At 42.5% G+C, this 26,447-nt stretch overlaps 1 protein-coding gene across 1 annotated transcript; it reads left to right on the forward strand.

Annotated features, from left to right (window-relative positions):
- Positions 1-1,366: 1,366 nt before the first annotated feature.
- On the forward strand, positions 1,367-24,649 carry LOC142490792 (uncharacterized). Its single transcript, XM_075593213.1, has 4 exons — positions 1,367-1,431; positions 2,821-2,898; positions 3,262-4,050; positions 24,192-24,649. The coding sequence occupies exons 2-4, from the start codon at positions 2,850-2,852 to the stop codon at positions 24,647-24,649; spliced, it is 1,296 nt and encodes a 431-aa protein (XP_075449328.1). The 5' UTR covers positions 1,367-1,431; positions 2,821-2,849.
- Positions 24,650-26,447: the final 1,798 nt, after the last annotated feature.

A 26,447-nucleotide genomic window follows, 5' to 3' on the forward strand; every position in this document is an offset into this window, starting at 1 on the left:
GTATTGGGTGAGCTTTGTCCTTTGTTGTTTTGTTTACATCTTTGTCTTGTTTTATATGTGGAAGTGGGTCGTGTGATTGCCTGTACATTTCTTGTCTGTTTTTTGTGAGTGCTGGAAGTATGCCCGCAAAGCGTGGGAAGAGTGATGCTGGTGGGAGTGGGAGTGCTACTCGTGCGAGTACGCGTCGGAGTGAACGTTCTGTTCAGGGGAGTGATGTTGCTGGTGCACCGAGTGGTGTTGCTGGGAGTGGGAGTGCTGTTGTTGGGAGTGGGAGTGCTGGTGCTGCGAGTGGTGTTGCTGGGAGTGGGAGTGCTGTTGCTGGGAGTGGGAGTGCTGTTGTTGGGAGTGGGAGTGCTGTTGCTGTGAGTGGGAGTGCTGGTGCTGTGAGTGGGAGTGCTGGTGCTGGGAGTGCTGGTGCTAGGAGTGTGAGTGCTGGTGCTAGGAGTGTGAGTGCTGGTGCTAGGAGTGGGAGTGCTGGTGCTAGGAGTGGGAGTGCTGGTGCTAGGAGTGGGAGTGCTGGTGCTGGGAGTGCTGCTGGTGGCGCAGTTGCTGATGGGGTGGATGGTGGTGGCGTGCTTGCTGGTGGCCAGCTTTTGGAGGCTCTTCCATTGGAAGAAGGAGAGTCCAGTCAGCACCAGCCAAGCTCTGACCCTAAACCTGCTCGGAAAAAACGTGTGGAGAAGCCACGTAATCCTCGCTTCAATGACCAGGAAAATAGGGCTCTTGTCACTGGCATTCTGGAGCACTATGACAGTATATATGGACATTTAGTAGGTAAGTGTAACTTTACATTTATTATTCAAATACATGTGATCCTAGGTCATCTGAGTTTTGTTCATATGCAAATATGGGTACACAATATCTTTCTATGTTCATTAGTGTGGAAACACAGCTTTTTATCATGCCTTACAAGGACAAATAAACACAGGCGGTCAATTTGCCAGAACTGCATACAATATGAATGCAACCTTGCTTACATGTATAGGTTTAGTAGTGAATGCTCATGTGCTGCACATATTACACATAAAACAGCATGTTTGCTATCACTTGGAACAGCTAGCAGTGTAGGAAACTGGTGCTTATATTATTATTCATTTACCTCATATCTTTTATATGTTTTTCAAGGGCGGACAAGTGCAGCAAGCAAAAAAGAAATGTGGGACACAATAGTCATTGGTGTCAATGCCTGTGGGAATAGTGTCAGGGACAAGTATCATTGTCGGAAAAGATTTGATGATATTAGGTCCAAATTGAAAAAGAAAATACAAGACCAACGCGTGCATGCTACTGGCACTGGAGGTGGGCCCACACCACAACGTCTCATATTGACTCCATTGGAGGAGCTGCTTCGGCCAAAATTACTTACCGTCGTCGTGGAAGGCTTGGCTGGTGACCGTGACATTGGAATTTATCCGTCACAATTTCCAGCAGGTGATAAATATTACTGTACTAGGCGTGTCGTTGCTTACAGTTATTTTGCATAGTTACACTGCTTTTTATACTGTCTTCACAATATAAGCATACCTGCATCTATATATGTATATGTCTGATTCTGTATATATATATCTCAAAATAGACATATATGTAGTAGTCCTACTAAAAGCAGTAACTAATATAGCACGTGCCATTGCGTGCTCATTTACATGTGAATTCCCAAAATGCATAGCTGCAGTGGAAGCAATTGATGGTGGGCGAAGATGGGGAACAACAGGGTAGTACACGTGTAACACATGTTCATGAGAAATTATTAGTAGCTACAGGTACAGAACAGAAATATGTCTCATATTATTGTGTATTTTATTGATTTTACTCCGACAAACATGACATTACTGCCTATTTTAAGCATGCATCAAAGAAATTGCATGTAACGGCCTACAAACATCACTGGCACTAACACATCTATAGTTGCTTATGAAAAGATCCATTTTTGCTTTATGTCATATACAGACAGCATAATGAGGCACACGTATCATATGTTATGTCATTGTTTTCATAACTTTAACACTGCAGATGACTACTTAGCTCATCTACCATTGTGTTAAAGCAGCTGCAATTAATATCTCATCACAGCATACACTTCAACAGAGGGGGTGGGGTTCAGCACACACACTAATTACAGCCTCATTTCACGGTCAACTTAGTTCACACCATTTGCACCTGTTTCAAGTCATTGAAAGGTGTGGCTGATTAGGCTTTTTGGGGAAGGGAATACCTTTCTTACAACCTGAATAGCACAACTGAAGTTAATCACACTCATTTGAAAGCTTAACTCTAGCTACTAAATGCCCCAACAACTCATTACTTATCAAAGCGTACGTCACACATTAGTTCACTCATATCTATAGTTGAACTACTATGAAAGACACATTATCACACACTGCATGTGTTGTCTTGTTGAGTCACAGCCACATTCAGGTGTGCCACATCTTCGATTAATGTACCACACATATCCTCTACCAAAAACAACACTTTTTGCAATATGACCACCTTCATGATAACCATTGTGAATGGTCATCTCATGATAGTTATGTACATTATGATACTGATATCACTACACAACATATTATTTTTATGTACTCATTTAATCTATTTATCCTCACGCATTACTGCAGAAACATAGTATGTTGTATGTTAGGGAACTCAAAAATTCTAAGTACACAGGCATGTACAGTGTTATTACAACTATTTATGTTCACTTTCACACACATTTTCGGTTAAGGAACTGATGTTGTTAGTTAATCATAAATACAGAACATACAATAAGTGTTTGTTCAATATTTACACATGTAAATGTAAAACTTATGTTATTGTTATATATAGTTGCCCCTGGAGGACATGTGTCACCTGAGATGGAACAAGTGTCTTCACCTGGGTCAGCCAGCTCAACACTACTAGAAGGTGAGTGTATCATTTGCTGGCCATATAATATGTGCTCTTCTATATGTTATGTTGTCATGTGCATTATTTGTTTTGCACATCTTCTTTAAATAGGATTACTTAGTGTCAGTGAAAATTAAGTGTAAGGCAACATGTATTGTGTTAGTGATGTTAATTATCATGTAGGACTTCTGAGTTTAGAGCAACTTTTCATTCATTCATATTTCATACTGAGTCCAAACATTATTCGTAAGTCAAGGTAGTTTTTAATGAGGTTATAAAACGTATGCTAACATGTTAGGTGTTACTTAGGACACAGTACAATTACATAGTAACACAGCATACATTAACATGCCATTTAATAATGTGTACATTTCTTTTTAGAACATCATGGTGATGAGGATGATGAGTATGATGAGGATGACGCCACAGAAGAGACTGAAATACAATCATGTGACCATGAAGAGGTGCCAATAGAAACTGTTGTACCGCCAAATCGTCCATCAACTTCCACATACGATGCAATTGTAGCTTCAGAGGGAAAAATAGTGGACGCAGAAAATCGTCGCCATTCAGACATGATGACAGTGCTGGAAAGGATGATTGGACTGCAGGAAGAAACAGTATCACAATTGGCACATCTCCACAGAGTCTTCATTGAAGTGCCTAAACAGTTGCAAAAAATCAACACCTCATTCGAAGCATTAGTTGTTCAGCAAACACAAGCTAATTACTGGAGAATGACTAATGTACCACAATTCAACACCTCCCAGCCAGGATCTGTTCATGCAGGTCAGTTTTCACCACATTCATCTGATATTCATTCACCAGGCCCAAATGTTACCGGTCAAGTAGCAGACATTGCTGTGCAGGTTCCTGATGACATCCTACCGCTGCCATCTGTACAAATTCAGCAGCAGACACCTACAAAGGAGGCGACAAAAACAAAACAAGACACACATGAAACAGACCAACCATCACTTGTGCAGTGTCTACCAACTTGCTCACATGTGTCACTGGGCACAAGCCCTGTCCGTGAACAGTCACTACCCAAAAGCCCTGTAGGTGAGTCGCTGCCCAAAAGCCCTGTAGGTGAATCGCTGCCCAAAAGCCCTGTAGGTGAATCGCTGCCCAAAAGCCCTGTAGGTGAATCACTGCCCACAAGCCCTGTAGGTGAGTCACTGGCCACAAGCCCTGTAGGTGAGTCACTGGCCACAAGCCCCGTAGGTGAACAGTCACTGGCCACAAGCCCTGCCCGTGAAGTGCCAGAGGCCACTCAAAGTGGCTCTGTTGTGCCTAAAGTTGGTGGCAAAAGAAAAAGGAAAATTCAAGAGACAACAAGCAGGCCTGTTACTCGCTCGCAAAAGGAACAAAAAAAATAAATGTTATAATTCAGAAAATATGTCTTTGGCCTTGTTTTGTTGACTTCAGATTATCTAATTACTATTGTATGTATGCTGAAGACTGTGTTGTTTCCAAACTTTCAACTATGTTCTTGTACACGTGAAGTTTTGGAAATGTTAACACTCATAATTAATTGTGTTATAAATATTTATGTTGTAATCGTCTGTTCAGTAATGGTCCACCAGGAGCCAGTTGCTAAGTTTAGAGAAGCTGCCATTGACTTTGCAGCAAAACATTGCATTTGGGTGTGTTAATTGATGTAAGAATTGCATATGCATATTAGTCACATGCAATTATTAAAACACCTAAGTAAGTGCAAACATCTTTCTTGTACGTGTACAGCAGGATTATGTGTAAATTATTACTTACCTTTGCCTTGCTTGGCCATTGTAATTTTGTCCTTTAATCAGTTGTGTGTTCGTTTCTATAACATCTCAGAATGTATAATAATATATATACACACACACACACACACACACACACACTGAGTGAGTGTGAGTGTGAGTGTGTGAGTGTGTGTATATATATATATATATATGTATATATGTATATATATATGTGTATATATATGTGTATATATATGTGTATATATATGTGTATATATATGTGTATATATATGTATATATATATGTGTATATATATGTGTATATATATGTGTATATATATGTGTATATATATGTGTATATATATGTGTATATATATGTGTATATATATGTGTATATATATATGTGTATATATGTGTGTATATATGTGTGTATATATATATATATATATATATATATATATATATATATATATATATATATAGTACTATATAAACTGGTATACACAAACTAATACACTTCATGCTTCCTTGTGAAAACACTATTTTAATAATACAGGCCTAATGTTTGAGAAATATCCTAAGTATGAGACTCTAACAGTATTGTGCTTAAACAAATGTTTATTACTTCATTCAATCATGTTTCTCACCATTTAAATAGGTTTCATACAAGGTATACTTAATGCCATCAATGTTGTGTGTACTCCTGCAATATAAAAAAAAAAAAAATATTATATATAAATATATATATATTTTTATAAGAGATATATTTATATATATATATATATATATATATATATATATATATATATATATATATATATACACACGTATTTAAACTCATGCAGACAGGGAGTTAACCAGACTTTCACATACACACAGAAATGTAAGCGGGGAAAAAACATTTCTTTTTGCAGGTGTGTTTTTACTGATATGCCTGGCTAAGAAATATTTTCACACACTGGTCTTTGTTAGTTTTCAAAAAAACACTATGTGAACGCATTCACAGTCTAGGGATGTTTTTCACAAACGAGATAAAAGAAGGAGAAATGTTTCTCCCACAGTCCCATATCACGAACCACAACTGTTAACCCAATTAGACAAACAAATCCAATTGGCGTTTGAAATAAGGAGTCAAAGTAGTTACTTTTGTTGACCTTGACAAGGAAAAACAGGAGTTTGTTAGCCATTCAGCACATTCATTTTGATGAGCAAATAACACAGACCTGCACACAGCTTTTGTGCTACTCAGACATGGCTGATGAATTCGTTAACAATATTAATCCCCTTTTAGGGTATAAGTACATGATCTGTGAAGCCATCTTGAACAGTCGCGGACAGAAAGCAAGCACACGCCAAATCGATGATTTCATTCGAGCAAAATATCCTTATTACCAAGACCGTAAGCATGCACGGAATTTTAATTCCTCAATAAGATTCACTTTATCAAGTAATGACTTTTTTGAACGTGACCAGGATAAGCTACAACACACCTATGGTTTCTGGAAGATTGCCCCGGAAAAACAATTTATCCTGAAAGACGGCACTTATATTGTCGTGAAAGGCATATTTATTCCTAATGGCAATAGCAATGTATCCGCTACTACTGATCCGTTTGAATCGATACGTGCTGCAATATCTGCAGCCTCCATTCCTGAAACCCACATTGTACAAGAACAAAAGTACTATGATTATGTACCAAGCCTTTCAGCTGAAATTGCATTGGAATGGGAACCGGAAGAAATGAACCTACCTCCCGACCAATTATTTGAAGAAAGCAGTGGCGATTCCTATGAGCGCATCCTGGAGGAGATATGTGCCATACTGGATTCAGCGGTTGGGTTAAGCGTGGATGAAAATGGCTTGCATTTCTGGAGCGACCAGTTGCAGCCAGGCGAAGAGTTAATTCTAGAAGAATGGTAAATATAACAATCGTTATGCGTTGACTCTGCGTTTAAATTTTTTTTTTTTTTGTAACCATCATTTTCACTTTCAATGCGTGGATACAGCGTAACATTGCAGACTGCATAACATGTAGCGATCACAAACAAATTGTTTCCTAATACAATATAGTAGGACCTGAAAGAGTAGTACACATTGCTGACGGAATAAATATACGTACTTTCCTATCCCTTTAAACATATTAGCAACATTTTACCATTACTCTAACACATACCTGTTTTGTTATCATGCAACATCTACAACATTGAAAACCGGGTCCACCACGTATGACGTGGGACCCTTGTCATGGGCCAAGGCGTCCTTAAAAAGGATTAGTGATGTAAGTCCCGCCCCCAAGCGACGTGCGCGCCTCAAAGCCTATTGGCTGTCATGTTTTGTTATAGTAACGGTAACTGCAGTGTGTGATGCGTGCGGCTCAGTGTTTGTAGGCGTACCCTGGGCGTTAGCCGAATGTTAATTGAGTGGGAGGAGTGTTAGCGTGCGTTTCACGCTGGCTTAACATGACGTCACACGTATTGCATTTGCGCATTGTGTTATCGGCCGTGCTTTCTGTTCAAACACGTCTGTTTAAAAAGAATACAGATGTACTCGTTTAGAACGAATGTAGTTTCGTCTTCATTGTATTTGAAATAAAGATGTTATGTTTACTGGTATTTTCAACATGTATTGAACGCACAACGTACGCTTTGTTTTGCGCATGCGCTAACAGTTAGTGGAGCCAAGCGTGAAGTGCGTGCGCACACAAAGATGTGCGCGCACATCTTTCAGTATACAGGCAACGTTCACTTCTTATACATAGTTATGCCTGCTACAAATTTAAAGAAACATTACATACTGATGAACAGTTTTACTTCTAACATATAAGTGAGTGACGTGTGTATCTACACAATCATATAGAGCTGCGTAACGCGTTGTCACGGATGCATATCTAGTAAGGTGCCATCTTTGACCATCATGTGTTTGCTGTATTTCAGAGATGTCGGGGAAGATACAATCGGATCAATGTATGATTTCAGAAGAGTCTACCTTTATATGAGATGATTGTGAGGAGGAGCCACCGACTACTATACTACATATGGAACTAATTTTATATTGCTTGCAGCGCTTATTAACAAACAATTAAAAATGTGATACCCTTATGCCTATATTGCATAAGCACTTAATTAACATAATGATGTTGCAAAAGAGTGGCTCATGAATTTTTATTGAGTGTTCTTTAATGACTACTAACATTTTATGACATGGTGTGTTTTATATATAACAACCATTCCCACTCTGCTAACACATTTGTGTATTCTAATATGTAATGGAACGTATGACTGTCGAAACTATGTAACAATAATAATAATAATATGAGCATGTTCATGTATAGGGCTGCTAGTTGTACGCAGCGATTTACAGACACATGTTTCAGCCTGAGGTCCCTGGCCCGTGGAACGTACAAATGTTTTTTTGCCGCATGAGGCACAGGGAGATAAAGTGACTTGGCCAAGGTCACAAGGAGCCCACACCGGGAATTGAACCAGACTCCCCTGCTTCAAACTATCAGTGCCAGTGTGTGTCTTTACTCAGTGAGCCACTCCTTCTCCCAATGTAAAGGACACTTACAACCAAGTAGCCATTTATTTTTAAAATCTCTTGTTACATGGGTATGTAGATAAAATGGTTTGGGACTGTAGCAAATAATGTTAGTGGCCAGATGTTATGGTCCCCTCCAATGCATGATGTTCTGAATATGACATCACCATCATGTTATGAAGTACGTTTCTGTGTATATTTCATTAACCTAACTAACTATAGTTTACTGTGTTTATTAATCGTTTAGAAATACATAGTATAGTCAATATGATGCTATAAGCTACCATAATAAAGCTGGTGTTATCATTTGTCGGTGTTATACATGGATCCTACACCAATTGATAGAGACACAAACAGTTGTCTTAAAAAGTGTGTCTATGCTAGTGATGAATGTGCTCCCGTAAGTAAACAAATAAGTACAGTTATCCCCTTTTCTCCAACCACCTCTATATTACATTAATGGAAATTATAAGGAAACATACATAAAATGTGATGAAATGGGAGTAATCATTTTGTAATACAATGCACATGAAAGCTCAAAAGTAGCTAAATGCATATACATGATACAGAAAGTACATATATGTAACATTTGTGTTTAAACCAATATGTTGGGTTTTTAGTTCCAATAATTATAGGAAGATTGAGGTAGCCACATCTTATGAGAGATGTCAGCAAATATACATACCATGATCAGTCATACTGGAGATATACCTATAATGCAAAGGAACAATATATAAATTGCAAACATTGACATGCCATCTTCAGTACCGTAAACAACACAGCAAAGTGTGTATTTGGTGTTAAATGTACAACACCATGTATATTTCATGACATTCAAAATGTAAATCAGCCTGGTGTACACATCATATGGATGTACATGTTACACTGCACCAATAACATTGTATGTAAGCATACTAGAAGCATGAATGATTATGGGCATAATATGTGTTTTGTCTTAGCATAAGGAATAACACAATGCTAAAATATTATTGCTTTGTTACCCAAGTTGTATTCACATACACACAACTAAAGTACAATTGAAGAGGGATTATATAACCTGTGCAACAATAACATACCGGTGCCACATCCCTTTGTGCACACAGCAGAGAAAAGAAAGGTGTGCAACCCATATTCATCTGTGTCCTAACAGAAGGTTATATAAAGAAACATTATTGTTAATATAACATAATTAAACTATAAAAGTAGTACTAGGAACATATGAGTTTGTACTTACAAGAAAAAAATGAATTGATGAGATTCTGTCGTGTCTGGCCACCACTGGCTGTTTGTTCATTTTCAGCAGCTACATGGGTGGGATGCTCGTCTACCAAAGCCTCAGCTAGGTCTGACTGTACATTGTGCCTGAGTGCAACATTGTGCAAAATGCAACAGGCAAGGATAATATCAGACACTTTTTGAGGCTTGTATAGAAGAGCCCCACCAGTTCTGTCCAGACACCTAAACCTGGTCTTGAGTAGGCCAAATGTCCTCTCTATAACAGATCTTGTAGATATATGGGCTGCATTGTACCTGTCCTCTGCTTCAGTTTGAGGGTTTAGCACCGGAGTCAAGAGCCACGGCCTAATTCCGTATCCTGAGTCACCTATAATGAATGGAGCACACATAAGCTGACATTAGTGATCAAATTGTACAATGCCAACATTCCTAAATCAACATGTGTTTTGTGTTAGAACATGTAAATATGTACTCACCCAGCAGCCAACCAGGTTCAAAATGTCCCTCTTCGAACGCATGGAAGACTGAAGAATTCCTCAGGATAGAGGAATCGTGACTGGAACCAGGGAACTTGGGTACCACATGCATTATCCTCATCGTGGCATCACATACCACCTGTACATTGAGTGAATGGTAGTGCTTCCGATTGCGGTACACATGCTCACTCTGACTAGGTGCAATCAAAGCAACATGTGTGCAATCGATTGCACCCAGCACACATGGTATCCCTGCTATATTATAAAAGCCAGTCCTGACTTCCAGCCACTCTGTCGCCTCTGTAGGAAAATGAATATAATTCCTAGCGCGTCTATTGAGTGCATAGAGAAACTGGGTCAAGGCCCGCGAGAATGTAGATTGCGAGACCCCGCCCACTATGCCCACAGTTGTCTGGTATGACGCGGAAGCAAGATAATGTAATGAGCACAGCATTTTAACAAGCCCAGGGACTGCACGACCTCTGGCTGTGAAAAAATCTAAATCCCCCCTTATCTCCTCATAAAGAGCTAAGATTGCTGCTGAACTCAAACGATAGCGACTTACAATCTCCTCCTCACTCATCCCATCTAACAGGGTTCTCTCCCTGTACAGACGCGGACGAGGCACAAGTTGTCTCCTCTGTCTTCTCCTCTGATCTCCTGTCCCTCTACCTGTCCCTCGGCCTGTCCCTCTCCCTGTCCCTGTCGTATCCACGTCACTGTCACTGTCCCTCGGTGTGTCCCTCCCTTGCCCTATATGATTGTCTTCATCATCAAGCATGTCATAGAAAAGAATGTTCCTCCGTCTCCTAAACATTCGCAACATTTTGAAATGAGTAGCTGTGAATGAGCAGGTAATGTGCGTCCTTTAAATAGGTATGTGATGATGTCAGGTGACATAGTAAAATGCAAGGTGTTACATTAACATAATAAAGTACTTCTGTGGCAAGCTGTGTGCACTTGTTGTTCTAAGTATTTGTTGTGTGTATTCTGCAGGGAATGATGATATTTGGCAATGATGTGACGTGATGCTTTGTACAAAGATTGCTTGCAAATAAATAGTTGCATGTGCAATGCATGTAACACTTGTGAACGCAAGAGTCAGTCATGTAATGAGACAAAAAGGCTGAGATTGACGTGGGAAAAGTTTTGTGTAACATGTGTAATTATCCATGTTATTGTGACATGTTGGCAACAATGAATAGTCGTGTGCATATGCATGCATTTGTGTAAGGAGGATAGTTGGTATAGAATGAGTTTACAAGGTGTCCCAATGCTGAATTACTGTACATGTGTGTATAAGTTAGGTTGAAGTGCTTGTAATGCAACGGTTACAATGTAAACATGCAATGTGATTGAGCGTCCAATAAGTGACGTCATGAAAATAGGGAGGACCCAAAAGTATATGTAAACATGAGAAGACAGATGTACATGAACGTTTAAAGATGCGTGTCACATTACAAGCATTGTGTAATGTAAAGGAAGATGAATATACTGTGTATGAGTGACATGTGTGACATGTGTGACATCATGTAAATAATTGTCGCTGAGTTGAGTAAAATGTGTGATATGATGTGAGGTTCTCCTTTAAGAGTGTAGTATAGTATTTTCCCTTGCCACATCATCACATGATGAGTAATGTGACCCGCAAATGCTGCAAACATGTAAAAGTCGAATGTTATGCAAATAAGACACATCAGCTGTGACACAATGCAGGGAATGCCCCCACACTGTAATGCAAATCCCCCTTGTATTGTGAGCAATGAAACGTAAACAGTACTATACTGTTATACGTCCCCGCTCCATTGACTTCCATTGATGTACAGAAGATGTTTTTTTTCTAAGTGCCGTTCCGGCAGCCTTAGCGATCGTTCTCCCGTCCAAACTGCCAACTTTAGTTGGCGGGAGAAATCGGCCATAACATCTCAATTTCGTAGTGCCGATCAGCCCCGATAAGCTGTTTTTTTTTGTTGAATCCAGCCGATTTAAAAAAGTGGCGATCAGTGTCGAAAACAGGCTTATCGGCAGGCGACTGGCCATAACCAAATAATCGGCTCCGAAACCTGGCGATATGAAGCACTTATCGGCGCTTACTGAATCTCAAACCCAATTTTGGCTATAACATGGCCATATTTCCCTTATCAACGCTTACTGCATGAGGCCCATTGTCTCTGAATAGAAGAACGTAATTGTGGGAGCTACAGTATAAGGAAGTCTGTTATTGATGAGACTAGTTATAATTGGAAACCCAAATGTATCTAAGGTTGATTTCAGGAAACAAAAACAAAAAAACTTTCCCTCATCTCTAATTTAATACACACAAATGCACTTTTCATCTCCTGACCTGCTGTCTAGACCTAATGTCTCTCTGCTATGTAACCCTGGATGGCTCTCTGCCGATTCAAATTTAACATGTCAAAGATGGAGCTCCTCAGACTCCCTTCAAAACCTGGCCCTGCTGCCCCCTCCCTGATTACTGTTGGAAAAAATATCATACTGTAGTGCCGACGGTTATTGTAAAACAAACCACTGGCAATCACCAATAAGACCCAGGTACATGCTGGGTACATGCTGGGTACATGCTGGGTACATGCTGGGTACATGCTGGGTACATGCTGGGTACATGCTGGGTACATGCTGCAACATTTCAGTGACATTTCTGCAGAGTCTAATGGCCCATCGGATTAACAGCGGGGGTTCCTGGCAGTCCCATTCAAACTGAATGGGACTGCCAGGGACCCGTGCTGTGTTAATCCGATGGGCCATTAGTCTCTGCAGAAATGTCACTGAAATGTTGCAGCATGTACCCAGCATGTACCCAGCATGTACCTGGCTAGTTTAAGGCAAGTTTAAGGTAAGTTTTAGAATAATCGTTGGCTTGCCTGTACATCCAATAGCATGAGCACACTGCCTAGGGATCACGTTTGACTCCTCCCTCAAATTCACAATGTTGCTAAAACCGGTTGATTTTTGCTCCATTACATTACAAAAATATGCACTTTCCTCTATTGCTCCACTGCTAAAACTCTAAAACTTTCCCTCATTCTCTCCCCTCTTGATAATTGTAATCTTCTACTAGCCAACCTTGTTTGCGTCTCACCTCTCTCTCCTACAAACTGGGCCACCAACAAGAGGAGACAGTCAGGACTGCTGTCCCGGGTCCAGTGTGCTTAGAGGCCTTGCCCTTGCAAACATCACTTTTCTGCAGTGGTGCAGGAAGCTCACACAGGGGAAATCCCTTGCTCTGCAGAGCCTTCGTAGTTGGGCGGGGCCCAAGTCTGTGGGCGGGGCCTCGAGGAGAGCAGCATGGGGCTGAGGCTGCAGCCTGAGAGACAGGCTGGAAAGGAATAGTTAAATCAGAAGGGGGAAATACAGACATGACAGGTAAGAAGACATAGAAAGAACAAGAGGAAATAAAGTACAAGATCGAAATACATGAGGGAAAAGGAAGACACGGAGAGGAGAAAAGATAGAAAGACATGTGGGAGAAGAAAAGAAGATGCCTGGGGGATAAAAATCTGGAAGGATGGCAATGAAGGGGAAAATAAGGAACAGCCATTGGTGAGAAGAGAAATATGGGGGATTAAATAAAGAGAACGGCATGTGTGAGAAGGTGAAAAAAGACACTGGGGGGGAATACGATACATACATGAGGGGAGAACAAAGATATAGAGAATGAGATGAACAGTGTAAGAAGAGAAATACATGCTGGGGGAGAGAAGAGAGACATGCTGGGGGAGAGAAGAGAGCTGTTTGGGGGAGAGGAGAGAGATGTGCTGTGGGGGAGAAGAGAGAGATGCTTGGGGGAAAGGAGAGAGATGCTCAGGGGAGGAGAGAGACATGCTGGGGGAGAGGAGAGAGACATGCTGGGGGAGAGAAGAGAGCTGTTTGGGGGAGAGGAGAGAGATCTGCTATGGGGGAGAAGAGAGAGATGCTGGGGGAAAAGGAGAGAGATGCTCAGGGAGAGGAGCGAGACGTGCTGGGGGAAAGGAGAGAGGCACGCTGGGGGGGAGGAGAGAGAGGCATGCTGGGGGGAGAGAGACATGCTGGTAGAGAGGAGATAGATGAGGGGGAAAATTAGAGCGAGACATGCTGGAGGACTGGGGGTAGAGGATAGTCATGCTGAGGGGAAGAGAGAGAGACATGCTGGGGGAGGAGAGAGAGACATGCTGGGGGAGAGGAGAGAGTCATGCTGGGAGGAGGAGAGAGAGTCATGCTGGGGGAGGAGGAGAGAGAGACATGCTGGGGGAGAGGAGAGAGTCATGCTGGGAGGAGGAGAGAGAGTCATGCTGGGGGAGGAGGAGAGAGAGACATGCTGGGAGGAGGAGAGAGACATGCTGGGGGAGAGGAGAGACACATGCTGGGTGGAGAGGAAAGAGATACATGCTGAGGGGACAGGAGAGAAACATGCTGGGGGGAGAGAAGAGAGAGACATGCTGGGGAGGAGAGAGAGAGACATGCTGGGGGAGAGGAGAGAAAGGCATGCTGGGGGGAGAGAGGGAGACATGCTGTGAGAGAGGAGATAGATGAGGGGGAAAAGGAGACAGAGACATGCTGGAGGACTGGGGGTAGAGGATAGCCATGCTGGGAGAAGGAGAGAGACATGCTGGGGGAGAGGAGAGAGATATGCTGGGTGGAGAGGAAAGAGATACATGCTGAAGGGACAGGAGAGAGAGACATGCTGGGGGGACGGAAGAGAGAGACATGCTGGGGGGAGGAGACAGAGACATGCTGGGGGGAGGAGAAAGAGACATGCTGGGAGGAGGAGAAAGAGACATGCTGGGAGGAGAGAGAGACATGCTGGGGAGGAGAGACATGCTGGGGAAGGAGAGAGAGAGATATGCTGAAGGGACAGGAGAGAGAGACATGCTGGGGGAGAGGAGAGAAATACATGCTGGGGGAGGAGAGAGACATGCTGGAGGTCTGGGGGGAGAGGAGAGACATGCTGGAGGGAGAGAAGAGGGAGGCATGCTGAGGAGGAGAGAGACATGATGGTGGAAGGAGAGAGAGACATTCTGGGGGAAGAGAGAGACATGCAGGGGTGGAGAGTAGAGAGACATGATGGGGGAGAGGAGAAAGAGACATGCTGGGGGGAGGAGAGAAATTGGGAGGAGAGAGAGACATGCTGGGGAGAGAGAAGAGAGACATGCAGTGGGAGAGGAGAGAAACATACTGGGTAGGAGAGAGATGCTGAGGGGAGGAGCGAGAGAGCCATGCTGGGGGCAGAAGAGAGACATGCTGGGGGGAAGTGAGAGAGACATGCTGGGGGAGGAGAGAGAGATATGCTGGGGGTAGGAGAGAGCATTATGCTGGGGGGACGAGAGAGCAATATGCTGGGGGGAGGAGAGAGAGACATGCTGGTTAGAGATCAGAGAGAGAAAAGCTGGGGGGAGAGGAGAGAGAGAAATGCTGGGAGAGGAGAGAGATTCTGAGCAGAGGAGAGAGCAAGACATACTGCGGGGAGGAGAGAGGGAGACATGCTGGGGGAGAGGAGAAAGAGACATGCTGGGTGGAGAGGAGAGAGACATGCTGAGGGGGGGAGAGACATGCTGGGGTGAGGAGAGACATGCTGGGGGAAGGAGAGAGAGACATGCTGAGGGAGAGGTCAGAGATCCTGAGGAGAGAGAAATGCTGGGGAGTGAGTAGAGAGAGATATGCTGGGGGAAAAGAGAGAGAGACATGCTGAGGGGAGGGAAGAGCGAGGCATGCTGGGAGGAGGAGCAAGAGATATGCTGAGGGGAGGAGAGAGAGAGAAACATGATGGCGGGAGGGGAGAGAGATGCTGGGGGGGAGGAGAGAGACATGCTGGGGGAGAGGAGTGAGAGACATGCTGGGGAGAGAGGAGAGATATGCTGGGAGGAAGAGAGAAAGACATGCTGGGGAGAGGGGATAGAGAGAGACATTCTGGGGGGGAGGAGAGAGAGACAGGCTTAGGGAGAGGGGAGACAGAGACATTGTGGCGAGGAGAGGGTCAATCAGGCCTAAATAAAGGTATTATACCCGGCTGATTAACGACAACTCGCATTGGGAATGAAGGGGTTAAAAGTATTTGCACTGCACTGCTGTATTTGCCCTGTCCCAACCTTCTTAACCCCAATTTGCAGGCTATTCCCTGCCTGCTGTAATAGAAGTAAATGCAATGTGTACTATATTCTTTTGAGGCACAAGATGGCATTGTGAGTGCTGAAGCCAGCGCTGATTGAAAAAGCGTGGCTGCGGTTTAGAGGTCTGTTTGAAGTATGGGTATCCATTTCTATCCATTCGACCTCGTAAGCACAAGTCAATTGAATAATTGGCTTGCGGTTAGATTTGAAGTGGTTTACAGATAAAATGTATTCGTACCTTGTTAGCCCCGTAACTTGAAAGGCAGAAAGTCTATTGCCGTGGGAAGTGTGTCAGTTGACGTGGGAAGTAGGTAAACTTGGCTTCCCACAAGCAAACATTTCAATTAAGGGGGCTAACTCGCGAACGGAGGCACCCTGCACCCTGATTTTTGGGGTGCAAGTATAAATCAATAAAACATGCACACACATATAAAAATTACAGTTGTAGTACACCCAGAACATGATGGTTTTAAAAAGTGTGTAATACTGTGAATTTAAAATGTACAGGCAGGAACTGTTTCTGTAAGCCCGGAAGAAATCCTTTGGCATGTAAATATGCTAAGGGTGCATGAGCTGAGGGTATTTTTTTTCCTGCATTTCAAAGAGGTCCCACTAAGTGGGAGCCTCTAAGTCTAGGGACAATGCAGGGATGAAAAGCCTAAGAGACCCAAGGTGTGAAAATGGCCGGGATGTTGCAAAGTGCCAGATCCCGGCATCCGACATGAAACCTTCACACCTTTGAGACAAACTCCAGACCCAGTGTCGCCAGGGACAGGGTGTATTCCAGGTATGCTAAACCGCATGGGTGTCAAGTGAGCACATGCGCTCTGCAGACCGGAAAGCATTTTTTGCCCACTTTGCAAACTGCGGGCAAATCGGGGATTGGTGGGTTAAATGTTCCCATGGAGGGGATTGGGTGTACATGTTAAGGATAGATTGGATCACCCTATAACTGTGCCCGCCGGACTATCCCCAGTGTGATCCAGATACGATTCATGATGTACACTGGCGACACACTTTATTCGAGCTCGGCTAGTCCCACGAATTCGGGTATACCCGGGTGTATTGAGGTTTGTGACTGTTTTCTGCCCGAGTGCATTGAGGTATTTTCCAAGCAGGGATTGAAGCATTTTATTCCCGCTGGCTGCAATACTGCACAGTATATATATATATACTGCATTACAATTTATGAATTTATGCCATCTGGTAGACACGCGAAGCATTGCAGCCTATTAAATCCTAATCATTATCATTTAACAGATCAGCCGCCCGTCAGCCAGGCATGAACCCAGGCTGGGAAGGCAAACGCAACGGGGCTTGTCCGAGGTGAGGAGCGGCGCATTCCAGGTATCTGCCAGGTACATACTGGGTATTTGCTCGAATAAAGTGTGTCGGTGCAGTAACTGCGCTTTACGCAGGATTTCGTTCAAGTACAGCGGGGTTAATACCATCGCAACCAAGAATTTACGCCAAACTTCGGAATTCGTTAGCCCTGGGGACTCCCGAACGAATTCCTATGAACTTTAAAGAAATACTTTGATTTGGCCAAGTTATTAGATCGGCAACTTGAGATCTAGCCAACGGGACTTTAAACAGAGACTGCGTTTCTTGCGCTTTCTCGCAAAGGACAATTTATTTTGTTTTCCTATCCCAGTAAGTGTTGTATTAGGTGTATTCTGAAGTTGTCGTGTGTTTGTCTAGCAAGGAAATAAATCACAATTTATTTTGCCTCCTTGTTGTGTTCAATCGAGAATCCCAAAATATAAAAAGTGTTGATAAGTTCTGGTCCACCGTGACAGACATGATGGGAGGGAAGAGAAAGACATGCTGGGGGGAGAGGAGAGAGAGAGACATGCTGGGATTGGGGAAAGGCGAGAAAGAAAGAGAAACTTAAAGGTTAAATAGAACTACATGAAGAGGAAAATAAGAGAGTCAAGGGGGAGAGAAAGAAATTGGAGGAGAGAAACAGATAAGGGTGAAATGAAATTAAAAAACACTTTAGGGGAAGGAAAGTAGAAAAATACTGGAAGAAGGACAATAATGAGACATTCTGGGGGTGGGGGGGGGGGAAATAAGAGAGAGAAAAACATGCAGGGAGACAGAGACATGGGCAAAGTAGACCAAGTGTGATTATGTGTTAATATTTGCAGGGGCCTGTAACAGGGACTTATCCCTGTTTAAATAAAGCAGCCTCAGAGCTCTGAGAATCCAGCACAGAGATGGTTGATTGCAGCCACTCAATTAACTAACTAGACTACACCTGGACTAATGAGAGCACTGTAAAAAGCCTCATGCGAGACACAGGAGAGAGATTCCTTAACTCACATTTGGGCTGACAGGAGAGCAGAGAAGCCTGCACACAGACACTGTCTTGAGCACAAAGGCCGTGCTGAGATCAAGACACCCAGAGACCTATATTTCCTGGACACAGAGGACCCAGGAACCTGCCAGAGACTGACACCTCGCTTAAGGTACCTCTTGAGACTTTGAGGCTGGTAATGGGAATATCCCTCTAGTCCTGCAGATAGGGTCTGGGGAAGTAAGTTAGCCCTTACAAAGGGATGGGGGTTGGTTATTTTGTTGTTTTTGTATGTTTTGCCTGGAAAAAGGAACTGGCTCAATAAAACCAAGATATAATTGCACCCAAATTGGTCCCATTCTTCAAATGTGTCCTGGGCCCTGCAAATTCTGTTGGCAGCCCTGCCTATATACTATCCTAAACGCTGCTGCTAGAATCACTTCACTTTCTCCTAAATCTGTCTCAGCTCTCTCCTGGTGAAATTCCTTCCCTGGCTTTCTATTAAATCCTATTGTAACACACTTCCCCCCCCCTCCCCAATCGCAGATTGGGACCATGTGGGGAAATCTACATGCATTACCAGGTGTGGTGCAATACCTTTCTGTCTCACAGGAGGCCTGAGTCTCCGCTGATGGGAACCTGGGGTTTATCCTGGAATGATACTCACAATATAACAGCGCGTCCACCTGTGCAGAATCCTAGAGTATAGAATAACTCCTGACACAGGACCACATATAGTAACCACATTCACCAGTCTATGGTTTAACAGTTTACTATATGAAGATAAGTACAACACAATTACATCAACAACATCACAATAGTGTCACTCTATAACACTGACCTCTTAGGGCCATAAACCCACACTCCATACCCAAGTGTCCCAAGAGTCCCACAACCCCACCCAAGAAATTATAGTGAGAGATTCCAGGATGTAGCTTGCTCCAGTGAGCGAGGGGGTTCTACCTCACCCTATCAGGGGGTGAGGTGGTGATGACTAGCCTCAAGCCTTTGGGGGCTCTGGGCAGCGACAAAGTGACCGCAAGATGCGAGGGAAGGTGTTCATCTGTAGGGTTTGACAAAGTACCTCTCTTGCTTGGGAGATGGAATCTGCTGGCCTGCCAATAAATGGTACAATGTTCCCTGTCTCTGTCTAATTTACTGGAAATGGGTTCATGTGGGTTCCCTCTCTGCCCCTGGCAGATCCCTACAGGATTGAGGCGCTGCACCAGATGACATTCCCTTGCCTTTCCCCATACCTACGCGGAAACTCAGGCTTCCTGACAGACAACTAGTGAGCCCATACAGTACACCCATAACAGCCAGATCACCCTTAGGGGTGGGGAAGAGTTGGTACAATAACATCAACATTTCTGATCTCTAATTATGGTTAGAAAGTTAACAGTATAGATAAAATAGAGCAGGTACCTTGCCCAATTATGGTTCTCACCATAAGTTACCTAAAAACAAAAGTGGGGACAGAAGTATTCAAAAGTAATGAACGGATTAAGTTAAGAGTTTGTTGAAGTGTTGACTTATCTCAAAGACTGAGCTTTGTAGCAAGAAGATATGCTGACATATACAGTATCTGTTGTATTTTGGAAAAAAGTTATATCTGTGGCGCTCAACACTGTAATTATCAATACAATTCTGATAGGTAATTAGAAATATACAACCAGAGCCACGGAAATCGCCCGTCCAAATGGATGCTCCACGTGATAAGGGTGAACATGTACAGTAAATATAAAAAAATTCAAATCATAGCATAATACTGTATAACATATAAACAAACAAACAAACAACATACAACACTTAACAGACACTGAGAACAACAGGTGACTACTTACAATAGCATTTAATATGGCATATCATTAATATCATAAAATACACTAAATACACATAAAATAGCACATAAAAACATATATAACGTTCAGGCAAGATTCTCCAACTCGGGTGGGGGTACCTGCTTACCGAAAACAAGATGGTATCAGGCAATGTATAATTTAAAGAGTATCCCCTCTAATAAATGGCAGCTGCTGCTGCTTACATCTGGGCTCAGACGCGGGGTATCATATGGGCAGGGACAGGCTCCTCCAGCCAGCGGTGTCTGCCTCCGTCTGTAGTCAGCACCATCCACACACGGCAGAAGTTCCAAGGCAGCACACACAGATACTTCCTGGTCTGACCGCACCAAACACACCATACAATGCAATGGTGAAATGCCGAATATTCCTACGCCAGCGTTCTATTGCCCACAGCTCGCAGCTCACAGCTTCGGAAGGGTACAGCACTCACACCCGAGTAGTAGGGACCTCACAGAACCACCCTACGCGTTTCGAAAGTCTTGCTTTCTTCCTCAGGGGTAAAACGTTTTACCCATGAGGAAGATAGCAAGACTTTCGAAATGCGTAGGGTTGTTCTGTGAGATCCCTACTACTCGGGTGTGAGTGCTGTACCCTTCCGAAGCTGTGAGCTGCGAGCTGTGGGCAATAGAACGCTGGCGTAGGAATATTCGGCATTTCACCATTGCATTGTATGGTGTGTTTGGTGCGGTCAGACCAGGAAGTATCTGTGTGTGCTGCCTTGGAACTTCTGCCGTGTGTGGATGGTGCTGACTACAGACGGAGGCAGACACCGCTGGCTGGAGGAGCCTGTCCCTGCCCATATGATACCACGCGCCTGAGCCCAGATGTAAGCAGCAGCAGCTGCCATTTATAAGAGGGGATACTCTTTAAATTATCCATTGCCTGATACCATCTTGTTTTCGGTAAGCAGGTACCCCACCCGATTTGGAGAATCTTGCCTGAACCTTATATATGGTTTTTATGTGCTATTTTATGTGTATTTAGTGTATTTTATGATATTAATGATATGCCATATTAAATGCTATTGTAAGTTGTCACCTGTTGTTCTCAGCATCTGTTAAGTGTTGTATGTTGTTTGTTTGTTTGTTTGTTTATATGTTATACAGTATTATGCTATGATTTGAATTTTTTTATATTTACATGTTCACCCTTATCACGTGGAGCATCCATTTGGATGGGCGATTTCCGTTGCTCTGGTTGTATATTTCTAATTACCTATCAGAATTGTATTGATAATTACAGTGTTGAGCGCCACAGATATAACTTTTTTCCATTTCCATAACCTGACTGGGGGTCAGGGTTATATCATAGGCTGCCATTTTACTGTGGGATATAGCGCGACCTAGTAGTTTTCTCCATCTGTTGTATTTTGTTACAAACCTCTTCTTATGGCTGCTGTACTGTATTAGCATTACATAGACACAGCTATACAACAAGCCCAACTAATTTACTGTATAGAATGTTGCAATCTTTTAGCCCTGATGAAGGTGCATGTTGCACTGAAACGTTGGATGCTGTAATGACTTCTTTTAGTCATCAAATCACCTTTTTGATATATCTATTTTTGTTGTGCTTGACTACTGTACCTTGTATAATCTTTCAGTAAGAACATTTGAATGTGCCTACTTTATTTATACGAAGAAGCGATTGCTTTGGGCAGGGGGCATAATACAGAATTGTAATTTATCCATTTTTTACATTAAGAGCTGGTAAGAAAGCGTGAGACTAGATACAAACAGCCTGATACTAAAAAAAGCAAACAATGTACATTCCTCAGTACTTACTTGTATGTGCCAGAGTTCAATTTGGATGAATTTCTTAGTGAGTACTGTACAATAAACTCTTATAAAATACCTACCTGTACTTGTCAACGCTTGTTTTTTTTTTTTGTTTTTTTAATACATTCACTTTAATATGTGTATCTTGACAGACATTTGGTATAATTGAACTATAGTAATGGAAACTTTGTTGCTTTCGTTACAACATGTTTATATTATATATACACATATGACATCGTACGAGAAAGTTGGAAGCAGAGATTGGTAAACTCTATTTTTGGGTTAATGCCAAGGCGTATGTAAATCCAGTTAGATTATTGAAACAATGATGTCAGAAAGAGAACAGAAAGACAACAGATAATATTTAATGCACACAAATACACAATAGACCTACAGTAGCTGTTCAAATAAACTCCGCTGTCAGAGTTTTGTGTGCAAGGTATTTCAAAGTACTGGAATGTGCTGCAGCCACTTCTGGCTGAAAGAAAATGGAACAATGTAGTGGATACCGAATATAGGCTCAAGGAAATCATGCAATGCTAAGCATTAGCAAAAATTGGTTTTGTACACATAACTGGCGGGGCACTGATCGATTGAGAAAGCACCAGAGTGGGCGTCAAACGCATGGGAGGAGATATTTTTTGTCCTATTTGTGTATTTTTGTATCAATTTGTATATGTAGTTAATTTTTTTTTTTTTTTTTTTTAATCGCTGGTGAGTTCTGATTTTTTCTTAAGGGGCTCCAGCTACACTGATCTCAGCATTTTTCATCTGAAAGAAAATGGAAAAGCATAGCTTCAGGGCTTAAGCCTGCAACTTTGTGCCTGAATAGGCTCTGGTATACAAAGAGAAAAGAAACCCAGTATATAGCACTCAAACTCCCGGACTGAATGATTTATGTCAAAGGTAAAAATATATTTTTATTAATCATAAATATTAAAATACAGGTGGTATAAAATAGACATATATTAAACACACGCTACTGATCCTATGTAGGGTGGAGTATAGCACCCTGGATCAATAGTAGGTAAAAAGGGTGTATTAAATCAATTAACTCCTAAACAAATATGTGATGCAGTATTACCATGATAGATGGTGTCTTCGGGTAGAGAGTAGAGTATTAGGTGCTATTAACAGACTCGGTTGAAAGGCAACCTAAGGCACACTTAATTGATAAGTAACACAATCATGTGAATGACCAGGGTATATGTGTTTAACAGTTTTATGCTTAAAGAACAAAATACCAGTCTGTACCTAAAACTGAAGGAGTCCTCAACTAAGTAGTGAATGGTCTAATAAATTGCTGAATTCACTCTCAATAGTGCATAAGAGGATCTCCTAGCTATTGTACTCTAAAGGCTCCACAGCTAGTGTAGCAATGAAATGGAGATGTGGCTAGAATCAGCTAATGGTAACACAGTACTCTAGCTCTGCTGCATGTCCTTGTTGTGGGTGTGGTAATATAAAAGCTGCTGACACAGCAGTGATACCACAGAAATAAATGGACTATTGTTACCAGACTGACCCAGAGCCCATATTCATGAATGGGCTAGAGACAATAGGTAAACTGTTGATAGGCAATCCCAAGCACACCTAATTAATACAGTTGTAGGAAATGGCCCACGTACAGTATGTGTGTATGGCAGCTGTATGCTTGAAGAACAACATGCAGGTTTGTACCTATAACTCAAGGAGTCCACAACCAAATACTGAATGGTGCAAATGGTTGCCTAATACACTTGCAGTGAAGCATAGAGGAAACTCCTGGCTACTATAAAGGCTCCACAGCTAATGTAGCAATGCAATGAAAATGTAGCTAAAAGATAACTGTAAAAATGCTAAAAGCTAAAAGATACAGTTGCTCTGCTGCATGTCCTTGATGTTAATGTGGCAATAAATGAGCTGCTGACACAGCAATAATGCCACTAAAATAATTCAACTGATGTTACCAGATTAACCTAGAGCCCAGATTCATGAATGGGCTAGAAATATTAAGTAAACTCAGAAAGAGCTTATGCCCCTTTGTGTACATGGACTACCCTTGCTAAGTAAGTGGAAGCACTAATGCCCTTTGATCACCGTAGTGGAGAATATTATATAGCCATTACTAATAGCGGATATAGTCTTCCTTGAGCGGGAGCAGGGACCTGCAGCTAGTCGCAGAGTGAACTGAGTGCTGTGCTCATACAATCTTCCCTGCGCGTGCCTGTGACTAATCCTTTGCTGGTTACGGTTGGGGCACTTCATAAACAGTCACTATCATTCTACGTCATTTGCTCTCCCTCGACTGCAGTGTTTCTAGGACTTCCAAAGCTGCGGCACCACAACCCCAAGATTGATTGGGCGACCAATCAAGTGACAGCCTGGGGACAACATTGCCATGGATCTTGTTTTCCGGTGTTTCGCACCATCTCCGAGGTTTGGCTACCTATTGAGACTTCCTCATCATGCTTTCCAGTTTGTTACCAGGAAGTTGCCGACATATTTGACAAAAAACAGGCAGAGGAGTTACCGCCACATCAACCTTATGATTGTGCAGTCAATTTACTCCCAGGGGCCAAACCTCTTCGAGGCCGCACCTATCCACTTTCGGAACCAGAAACCAAGGCTATGCGGAATTACATTTCGGAGAGCCTTGAACGTGGGTTTATCCGCAAATCAAGTTCTCCCGCTAGAGCGGGTTTCTTCTTCGTTTCCAAAAAAGACTGTTTGTTCTCTCAGGCCATGTATCAACTACAGAGGCCTAAATAAAATCACACTAAAGAACAGATATCTGCTGCCCCTCATTCCTGAACTCTTCGCTTACGCAAGACTCCGATCTTGACGAAACTGGATATTAGAGGAACCTACAATTTGATCCGGATCAGAGAGGGCGATGAGTGGAAAACAGCCTTTAATACCTGTGATGGCCACTACGAATATCTAGTCATGCCATTTGGCTTATGCAACGCACTGGACATATTTAAAAATATAATCAACGAGATTTTCTGGGATCTACTGGACCAACTTTTCGTGGTATATCTGGACGATATCCTTATATTTTCCAGTTCTTTGACTGAACATAGGGCACAGATTAGATTGGTTCTCCAAAGACTTCGGGATCACTCCCTCTATGCCAAGCTCGAGAAGTGTCAATTCGAACAGAAGAAGATTTCTTTCCTTGGGTATTTCATCTCTTCCCGGGGGTTCGAGATGGATTTTGCGAAAGTATCGGCAGTGCTGGACTGGCCCTTACCATTAGGCCTCAAACCAGTACAATGATTTCTTGGGTTCGCAACTACTACCGACGATTCATCAGGAATTTTTCTAAGGTGGTTGAACCCATTACGGATCTTACTAAGAAAGGGGCGAATCCTAATATATGGCCCACTGACGCTCTTCTGGCTTCGTATAAGCTCAAATGCGCCTTTTCTTCTGCACCTGTGCTGATCCATCCAGATTCTACGAAACCCTTTGTGCTTGAAGTGGACGCATCCAATCTGGCAGCTGGAGCCGTTCTTTCTCAAAGGAAGGGTTTTCATTGGAAACTCTACCCCTGTGCCTTCTTTTCAAAAACAAATTCTACCACAGAAAGGAACTATGATGTTGGAAATCGGGAACTTCTGGCTATGAAAATGGCTCTTGAAGAATGGAGACATTTGCTTGAGAGGACAACTTCTCCGATTTCAATCCTTACAGACCACAAGAAACTCTACCTTTTGGGCGAATCAAAAGTGTGAATAGTGATCTACCAAGTTAGGGTATTAGTACAAATGTATGCAATTCTGCCGGTGACCACTTTTGATTCGCCCAAAAGGTAAGGAGATCGGAGAATCATCTTGAGAAAGCCGCGGCGAAACGCGTTGAATCCTGTCTTTTGAGGAACTGAGATCATCTTGCTGGCAGCCGAGTGACCGTAGAGAACTTCTGACATCACAGGTAGTGACAATCACAGGGGGAGATGGAGGAGGGCAGAGTACGGCAGAGTGTGTTCTTCAAATCCTCTCAATCGAATGTTATATTTATTGAAAAGGTGAGTGAAACTTTTATATCCTGTGTCTATACAATATACACTGATTGAGACATACTGCACCATCGTGAGTCTCTCCTTTATCCCTTTGAGTGAATGCTGGATCCTTGTCACATATGACATACAAGACTGACAACATAGAAGTGGAGTGGCCACAGTGCTCTGAGCAGAGAGAGATGTATCTCTGTTCTGCCTTTATTACCATCCTAATTTTGTGAATGGGACCAATATATCTATTTTTATTATACACATTGTTTCTACTGGCTACACCATTATTTGTATTCTTTTATCTTTCATATCCACAATGAAACCTGCGAGCGATCCCCAAATTTGGACAACTACAGTACTGTACGTAAGAAGACAATATCATTCTTCTGCATTCATTAGGTTCAGTGTCCTTTGACCTTCAGGCTACTCTTTTAGTAATGTTAATCCAGACAGAAGCAGTAACCGTTAACCAACACATATCCAATCCTTCCTTCCAAACAGAATGTTTTCAAATTAAACTACGGTAATGCCTTGAATCTTTAAAGCAAGTAA

This window comes from Ascaphus truei, chromosome 3 (genome assembly GCF_040206685.1).
Source record: "Ascaphus truei isolate aAscTru1 chromosome 3, aAscTru1.hap1, whole genome shotgun sequence".
Classification (NCBI taxonomy): domain Eukaryota; kingdom Metazoa; phylum Chordata; class Amphibia; order Anura; family Ascaphidae; genus Ascaphus; species Ascaphus truei.